Source organism: Akebia trifoliata, chromosome 11 (assembly GCF_017979445.1).
Source record: "Akebia trifoliata isolate Shusen 1 chromosome 11, ASM1797944v1, whole genome shotgun sequence".
NCBI classification, from domain to species: Eukaryota; Viridiplantae; Streptophyta; class Magnoliopsida; order Ranunculales; family Lardizabalaceae; genus Akebia; species Akebia trifoliata.
This window is the reverse complement of record NC_141385.1, coordinates 17,034,037-17,042,940: the sequence shown is the minus strand read 5'-3', so window position 1 is coordinate 17,042,940 and position 8,904 is coordinate 17,034,037. Positions and strand designations below refer to the sequence as shown.

The following is an 8,904-nucleotide window of genomic DNA, read 5'->3' as shown; positions in this document are numbered from 1 at the left end:
ATACTCATTTCCTCGTGATAATAAAATTTAAATAAATATGCAACAATCACCTCATGATAATAGAATGTAAAGTTAAATCCGAATACCCACTCGCTAACACACACACACAACGAGAGTCCATACTCACTTTCATAGGGCATCGCACCTATAATGAGATCCCTCAAATTTTCAATAATTCAAATGTTTGTTTTCAAAATTTTTGAAGTCTCAATCAAAATTCTTAAAAGGCTTTGAACTGATTGAAAAAGAATTTAAACAATGTTTTACGCCCGAAATCATCTTTTAGAATTATTTTGAGGAAAATGAACAAAATTGGTGGAAATCCGAAATAATCTTTAGGGCAAAAAATATTTTCTATCGATGGCATCGACAGAACCTTTTCTAGAAATAAAGGCTTCTACCAACCTGCAATTTTTTCCTAAAATTCCAGGTTCAGTATTTCTTTGATTTAAATAAAAATAATTTTTAAAACTTGGTTTTATTTCTGAAATCATCACACAACAAAGTAAATCACAATTTTAATAACCATAAATATTTTTCCTAATATTTAAGAACATACTAACTTTGGGATTAAAAACTACTATGCATGAAATACTATAACCATCAATAAGGTTTATAAATTCCCTACCTTAGTTTTGAAGCTAAGAACTCGTGAAGAATGTAGAGATCTAAGTTGTTGTGAAGTTTATCATTTTTGGAGTGATCGAAAGACCTAGCTTTCAAATTTGTCTTCAAGCTCTTGATGAGTGGACAATTTCTTATCCTACGACGAACCCTAACAAATTCTCTAAGTGATCAAAAATTGAATCGGAATGTTTTCAGAGGCTAGAATTTTATTGACTAAGATTTCTCTTAGAAAAGAAAAAAATGCAAGAATAGAAAATCTATAAAGTTTTGGTTAAATAGGTATCTATAACGTCCCAAGGACATAACAGGTATTAACAATTGTTTTCATTTGTCTAGTAAGTCTATGTTTTAAACTTCGATATTTGCAGTCTTATAATCGATTTTGGTTAATTTTCGGTGCGAATCTAATAACATAGTTGGATGTCATATTCATAATCTAGAACAATTTTCTATTTGTTTGACCAACAAATTTTCCTCAAGATACACAATTAAAAATCTGGGGTGTTACATTGTAAGTAAGAAAGAGAGACAAATGGAGAAAAATGAACTTCAATTCGTTAATGGAAAATAGATTACACCATCTTCACTCTCTCATTTAATTATATAAACTCAAAAGGAAAACTAAGCTAAAAATGCAAAATATATGACAATAAGTCAAGAGACTAAGAGAGAGGGTAAGAGAAAGACCCAAGGAACTGTTTGCAAAAATAGAACTTGAAAAATTATTCTGAGGTACGTAGTAATCTACATTGTCTTATAGACAACAGACGCCCCCACTTCGATTGAACACGAAGATGCAGATGGGTTGTTGGCGAACTTGTCTTCAGGATACAATACAACCCAATTTTATCACAACTGTATATTTCCTAACACTTGTTCAGAATGGGTTTCATTTTTTAAATTAGAAACATTATCTTTATGTTGAAGTTTTTCAAAAAATTGTACTTCTACAAATTCGATAATAACATTATCATCTAAGTTTAAAAAGCGATAAGCTTTACTATTTTGAGCATATCCTATAAAAGCACACTTATATGTTCTAAAGTCTAATTTTTTAATCTTGTCATTTGATTTTTTAACATAGGCTAAACAACCCCAAACTCACAAATATTTTACATTCAATTTTCTATTTTCATAGTTCACATGGTGTTTTGTTAACTTTATAATACGGTACTCTATTTAAAATATGACATGCAAAATACAAAGTTGCACCCTATAAATTCATAGGTAAATCAGAATTTATTAGCATAGAATTTATCATTTCTATTAATATCCTATTCTTACATTCCGTTACACCGTTTTGTTGAGGTGTTCTAGAGACAGAAGTTTCATGTATAATTATAAAATTTTTACAATAAACAGTAAAATCATTATCAAAATATTCTCTTCTTCTATTACTTCTTAAAATTTTAATTTTTTTTTCTAATTAATTTTTTACTTATGCTTTATATAATTTAAAAGCTTCAAAAGCATCATTTTTATTTCTTAACTATATATATATATATATATATATATATAATAGTATCTACTAAAATCATTAATAAAAGTGATAAAATATCTTTTACCAACTCTAGTTAGTATCCCATTTAATTCGCATAAATTTGAATGTAATAATTCTAAGATAGTAGAAGTTCTCTCTACACTATGATGTGATTTTTTTACTATTTTAGACTGAATACATATATGACATTTATCATCATTTTCTTTATTAAACTTAGGTACTAAGTTTAAATTCATCATATTCTTTATAGATTGAGAATTTAAATGTCCTAATCTAGCATGCCACAAATCGAAAAACTCAACAATATAAGCAAAGTACTTTCATTGATTATATTCAATTTAATCATATTTTTTACAATATACCCTTTGCCAATGAAAATATAATCTTTGGTCAAGATCAGTTTTCCGGAATGAAGGACTAACTTGAACCCATTTTTGTCTAACATACAAGAAGAAATTAAATTCTTCCTAATTTCTGGAGCATGTAGAATATCCTTTAATAAGAGAATCTTTCTAGAAATAAGTTTGAGTTCCATAGTACCGGATCCGGCAATCTTGATGGTAGAAGAATTTTTCAAGTAAAGTTGGCATTCTTCTTGAGTTTTGTATAATTTGAAAAACACATGTCGTGTTGCTCCTGAGTCGATCTATCAATGTCTTTTTGTTTCAATCATATTCACTTCAGACATAATGGCAACCACTACATCTCCTACCATGTTAGATTCGGTTTTTAGTTTCTTACCTTAATGTTTTCTACAATCTCTTGCAAAATGTCCTTTTTTCCTACACAAATAACAGTCGCCATCATTCTTTTTGAACTAACCATGACCATTTTTTCTAATAAATTTCTTGAATGCTTTTCTATTGGTAAAAGGCTTGTTATATTTTTTATTTTCTTGAATTATAGACTCAACTATATGAGCCTTAATTGATTCAAAGCAATCATCCTTTTTACCTCTGATCTTATTTTCTTATTCTATTTTTAAAACTTAGAAAATCTCATGTAGAGTTTGCAAATTTTTATTATGAGACAGGGTTTTTCTATAGTCTTTCCAACTGAGTGGTAATTTGGAGATAATTGCACCTACTTGGAAACTTTCAGGAAGTTTAATATTTTCTTCCTCCATCTCGGTAATAATAAATTGCAACTCTTGAACTTGTTCAAGAATAGATTTATTTTCTGTCATTTTAAAATCAAAGTATTTAGAAACTAAAAAAGTTTTTGTACCCGTATCTTCGGTTAAATACTTCTTCTCTAGTGAGTCCCATAATTCTTTAGCAGTTGTGTACTTACAAAATGAATTGAACAATCTATCAGTCATTGCATTGAGTACATGATCTCGACAATCCAGATCATCATCTTGCCATTTTCGTTGAGCGTCAATTGATTCAGAAGTTGCATCCATTGAAATAGTTGGACATGCTGTTGTAAGAACATACGCGACCTTAGATTGACGGAGCATAAATAAAACCTTCTGTTGCCATCGTTTGAAATTTGACCCATCAAAACAATCAAGTTTTACAAGGTCTTAATTCATAAATTTGATGTTTTGTGTCATTAGAGCAATAGTATGTTATCTAAAAATTGTTAGAAAAAAACAGAACTTGAAAAATTACTCTGAGACACGTAGTAATTTACGTTGTCTTATAAACAACAGACGCGCCCACTCCGATTGAACACGAAGATGCAAATGGGTTACTGGTGAACTTGTTTTCAGGATACAATAGAGCCCAGTTTTATCACAACTATATATTTTATCAAAATTTGCACTATTTTGAGTAAATTTGTCACTCAGAATCTCAAATACACGAATGCCTCTTTTGTAGAAAATTTTTGAATTATTAATTTTAACATAATTGATCTCCATAAATAGATAACAATCACAAAGTCACATCCATTCGTAAATGGTTTAAGAATCTCAATAGGTATTAAACCCATTAGAACTACTAGGCACTTATTCGGATCAAAGAATCCGTTAAGCACCTTATAGGCCCTTTCGACACCTTTCGGATCGGCCATCCAAAATTGGATGGCCCAATTAAATATTTAATTTTTTTTTCTCTCTCTCTCTTTCTTTATTATCTTTTTTTCTTATTGTATTGTATATATATAATAAAAAAGAATTATTTAATTTCCATATAGCTAGAAGCCATTACGAGCTCTCAAAGAGAAAGTCTTGGAATGAAGAAAGAGTTGAGAATAAATTCTTATTTATAGATTTGAAAAATCCCTCCAAAACATTTAAAAAGCAATGTGGGTTTTACAAGATATTTGAAAAAATGAACGAAAAAGTACTTTTACAAACTTCAATCCATATGAAAAGATATCAATCAATAGAAATGTTCTTTAAAAAAAAAAATACTCACTTTTCTTTAACAAAAAGTACGCCAATCATAAAGTAACTTTCAAATATTATTTTAAAACAAACTAAATTAATTTTATTTTAATCAATTTTAAATAAATATTAATCAATATTTATTCATATTTATTTTAACAGAAACCTTTCCTTTCTTAGGCAAGGGGCCTATTTATAGAAAAGACGAGATTTGGAAGAATCCTTCTAGAGACACCGCTATCAATCAATCCAATTTCATGTAGGAAGAGGTGTCACAAAATTTTAGGACACATCTTCTATCCATTGTGCCACGGTGAGGCTAGTCTTCTATTGGACTTCTTCCTTTGCTCTATTGTTTGCAATGCAAGGTCATTTGAACAATTTCGTGCTTATTCTGGATGATTTACTTTTTGACTAGCACGGTGAATAAACGCGTAATCAAAATCCTAATAAATGCTCTATTTTATGTAATTATGTCTATTTAACATGGTAGAACATGCAACACAATATTTCAAGGCATAACATTATTATTTACTAGATACGGTGAAATAGGAATTTAAACCGAGACAAATGTCTTGGAAATGTCCATTTTTTTATGGAGAATAGAATATAAAATTTTAGTTAATTTGAAAATATAAATATTTATTTTAATTTTATAAAATTAATACATTTTTATACCATTCCTTCAAGTAGAATCCATTATATGGACAATCGAGTCGAACCGAGTTTTAGAACTGTGGGTTACATGGAAACATTTGGCATGAACAGCTCACAACCCAGGTATTTATGACCGACCCCATACGGCAGGTTTCCTCATGTATAAAACGCATTTCCTTTAGATGATTTGCATACTGAATCCGTGGTGAATAACTTCCCATCTCAACTGTTGATTCCAACATTATATGTTCCTTATCCCGTTTCATTACATGACTCTTTCGAGGATATGAGTTGACTAAGGCGATTCTGATTTGAGTTGAATGCATCAACACGTCAGAAGTTTCTATGATTTATTATTGACTTTGAAATATCAAAGCATCTAGAAGACCAAACTGTACGCAGAAGACGCGTTTAATTGAAAAAAATTACATCAATGGAAATTTCCATTCAACATTCTTCATAGAAAAATAATTCAAATCACATCACTTAGTGTGCACTATGCCATTAAGTCATATATATATATATATATATATAAATAACAGATAACAAACCCACAATTACCATCAACGACTTAACAAGTTTCTTTCGTCCAAAAGAAAAGGAGAAGAAGAAGAAAATCCTTTCCTCCATTTAAGAATACACCATGGGAAGGGAGGAAGAGAGGGCGATGTTGGGACCAGAGGAACTCGCAAGGAAGAAAAAGATCAAAATAATCACATATGTCGTGATTTTCATTGTCTTTCAGATGATAGTGTTCGCAGTACTTGGAACAACCGTGCTAAAGGTGAAACGTCCTCGTATCAAAGTTAGGTCTGTAATCATCGAGAATTTTAATACTAGTAATACTTCAACCCCTGCCTTCGAGATGAAATTGATTACACTTGTCAGTGTGAGAAACAAAAATTGGGGAGAGTATAAATTTCGTAACAGTACCTTGACCCTGTCTTATAATGGGGAACAGGTTGGGGAGGCAGAAATTCCATCAAGAAAAGCCAAGTTACGAGGTACACGAAACATGAATGTTACAATTGATGTGAATTCGGCTCAGTTATCAGTTAATACTTTGAATTCTAACCTTACTAGAGATCTAATCTCGGGGAATTTGACATTTAATGCCTACACGAAATTGGACGGAAAGGTGACGCTAATGTTGATGATGAAGAAAAATAAATCGGTGCAAATGAACTGTACCATGATAATTAATGTTCTGAGTCAAGCTACTGCCCACGATATTATTTGCAAGTGATTTGTAAAAGCTTTAGGCTTTGGTTGTCTTGGGATTTATACTTTGTAGCATTATCTTAATCTTATTTTGAGTTTATTGTCATACCTCCTTAGCTAATATAATATATTAGATTTGCCTCCTTGGATTCAAAATAGTTGGCTATAGTATTAACCTTATGGCAGGTTTGGGTTGACAAAGTCTATTCTGACATAAGAGAGTGATGTTTGTATAAATGTGAGGAAAGGAACGGAGAGCCGGCTTCATATATAATAAGAGAGAAACATTAATTTTTTATTTATTTATTCTGAGAGGCATTTCTAATATACCTACATACACACTAGTAAAAGAGGTAAGTAGAGAACACCGTTTTCCATTCGGATCAGTTGTTCGGAATATGGTGGTAATATCTAAGATGTTTTTCATTTTTTATTATTTATTCCATTCGGATCAGTTGTTCGGAATATGGTGGTAATATCTAAGATGTTTTTCATTTTTTATTATTTATTAATACGCATTAATTATATTATGCTTATCCGTAAAACCCAATTTCTACAATTTACATTTATATTGATTATATATATATTCGTTTTGATATTCTTTTTTATCCATGAAATTTGTTAATTGAATGGGATCCCTTCTTATTCCCTTTATTAATACAACAGTTTTCTGACCAGTAATGATTTTTGTGGCACAACATCAAATTTATGGCTGAGATAGAGAGAAAATACACAAGTTTCCTACAGATCGCTACAAATTTATTAGGGATGCAATTTGATAAATAATCTTTGGGACTATCCCTGGATCCATCTCAGTTGAATAATTGGTTTTGAGGCTGCCATTTTCCTTTAAAATAATCTTTAATTTGTTGATGATGATGTTGTCGGAGAAAGAAAAGAAAAAGGGAAATTTTAGAAATACCCCCCTATTAAATTGGTTATAGTAGGTTTCCCCTTGCAAAATGCAAGCTTAATTAGGTTTATACCCCTTGAACTTAAGTTAATGTTTTTTTTTTCCTTGTTCTTGATGATTTTACTGTGAAATTTAGATTTTCCTAAGAATGGTGATAATCGCACTACCCCACCCCACGTGGCATTTCAATTGACTCATTTGATGTGACAAGTTCGAGAATCGTAGATTTGTACACCTCGGGATCCACTATTGCACTTCTAGTTGCATATCCCGAGGAGAACAATTCTACAATTCTTGAACTTGTCACACCAAGGGAGTCAATTTAGTATGCCACATAGGATAGTAAGGTTATCATGACTCTTAGTTCTCAGAGATGATTAGGGGGTCCTTGCTCCACCCTTTATCAATACTGGGAAGAGATGGAACTAGCACAACAACTACACTCTTGGAGGATAGCGAGTAATAACCAGTGTGCTGGGAAATAGCCTTTAGATTGTGACTAGAGAGGAAGTCATTGGGGGATATCCCTATTTCCTCCACATTCTCCACCAAGCGATAAAAGTTGCCTGACATCTGGTTAGGGGACCGATTGATCTTGCTCAACACCTCCTTGGTAAAAGGAGAGAGAGGGAAGCTTAAGCCAATTTTGAGTTGGCTGGCGTAAACCAAGATATCCCCTGACAGTATTCGTCAGGGTTGTTAGGGTTTTTGCAAACTGTGATAAACACGGCGGGGGTAAAAAGTTCCTTACGAAGTTGTGCAATGTTGATGGACATTGAAAACTGGAAATCACAAAGGATTAGAAGGTAAGAAGAGAGAAGATTACATCAGTTTGAGAGAGGTAAAAATGATTGTAATGTAGATAAAAATTTGAAGGCACAGAGAGATGAAGTTGCAGAGACAAAAGCACAGTAAAAAGAAAAAGTGGTGAAAATCCCCTATTTATAGGAGGGTAGGAAGGAGGACGTATGCCTAGGAGGACAGCCCTATCTAGCGTAACCATTGTAGCCTTTCAATTTAGTAGAGACGTTAATGGGGAACGTGAGAGGTTATAGATGAAAAATGATTCGCCTCAGCCATCCAAAAAGATTTGAAATGATGTTGTATTTAATTCGTCAATTCGTTGGTAGTAGACGTAATGATAGGAGATCATGGCAACCAACCTGAAGAAAGATACATGTCTCGAGAAGACAACGAGTTTTCGCATTTCCTCGAGAGGGGGTAATTGTAGAGGATAATAAGAATATGTTATTCAAACCGTACACGTGTCCAAGCCAATTAAGTGCTACTATGAGTAAGTTAGTATTCCCAACACTACCTAGCAGTAGGACAGACCAAGATAGAGGCGTCTAACCTGCTATAGACACCCCATTTTCACATCTACCTAATTCGACAATTCATCACCCAATTGTAGTAAATTCGTAATGATGAGCGCAAAGAACTTGAAAGTTTGTGAGTACTGTCCTCGATTACTCCCGTTTCTAATCTTTCCATCTTCATTACTCATTACGACTCGACATAGAAATTTATGCACGCTTAGGATCGCTACACCTTACACTCGATTTAGCAAGTATGTATGTTTAGATTTGCTACACATTTTGATAACTTAGAGACATTACAACGTTAGGAAAATGTGACCTTGAAACTTAA

The 8,904-nt window shown here is 32.1% G+C and overlaps 1 protein-coding gene across 1 annotated transcript; it reads left to right on the top strand.

Moving 5' to 3' along the window:
- Positions 1-5,763: 5,763 nt before the first annotated feature.
- On the top strand, positions 5,764-6,366 carry LOC147391063 (late embryogenesis abundant protein At1g64065-like). The gene has a single exon (XM_086458982.1). The coding sequence runs from the start codon at positions 5,764-5,766 to the stop codon at positions 6,364-6,366; it is 603 nt and encodes a 200-aa protein (XP_086315108.1).
- The last annotated feature ends 2,538 nt before the right edge of the window (positions 6,367-8,904 follow it).

What these genes read in the sequence shown, in the direction of transcription:
- LOC147391063 (XM_086458982.1), top strand. Translation starts at nt 5,764, where the DNA reads ATGGGAAGGGAGGAAGAGAGGGCGATGTTGGGACCAGAGGAACTCGCA.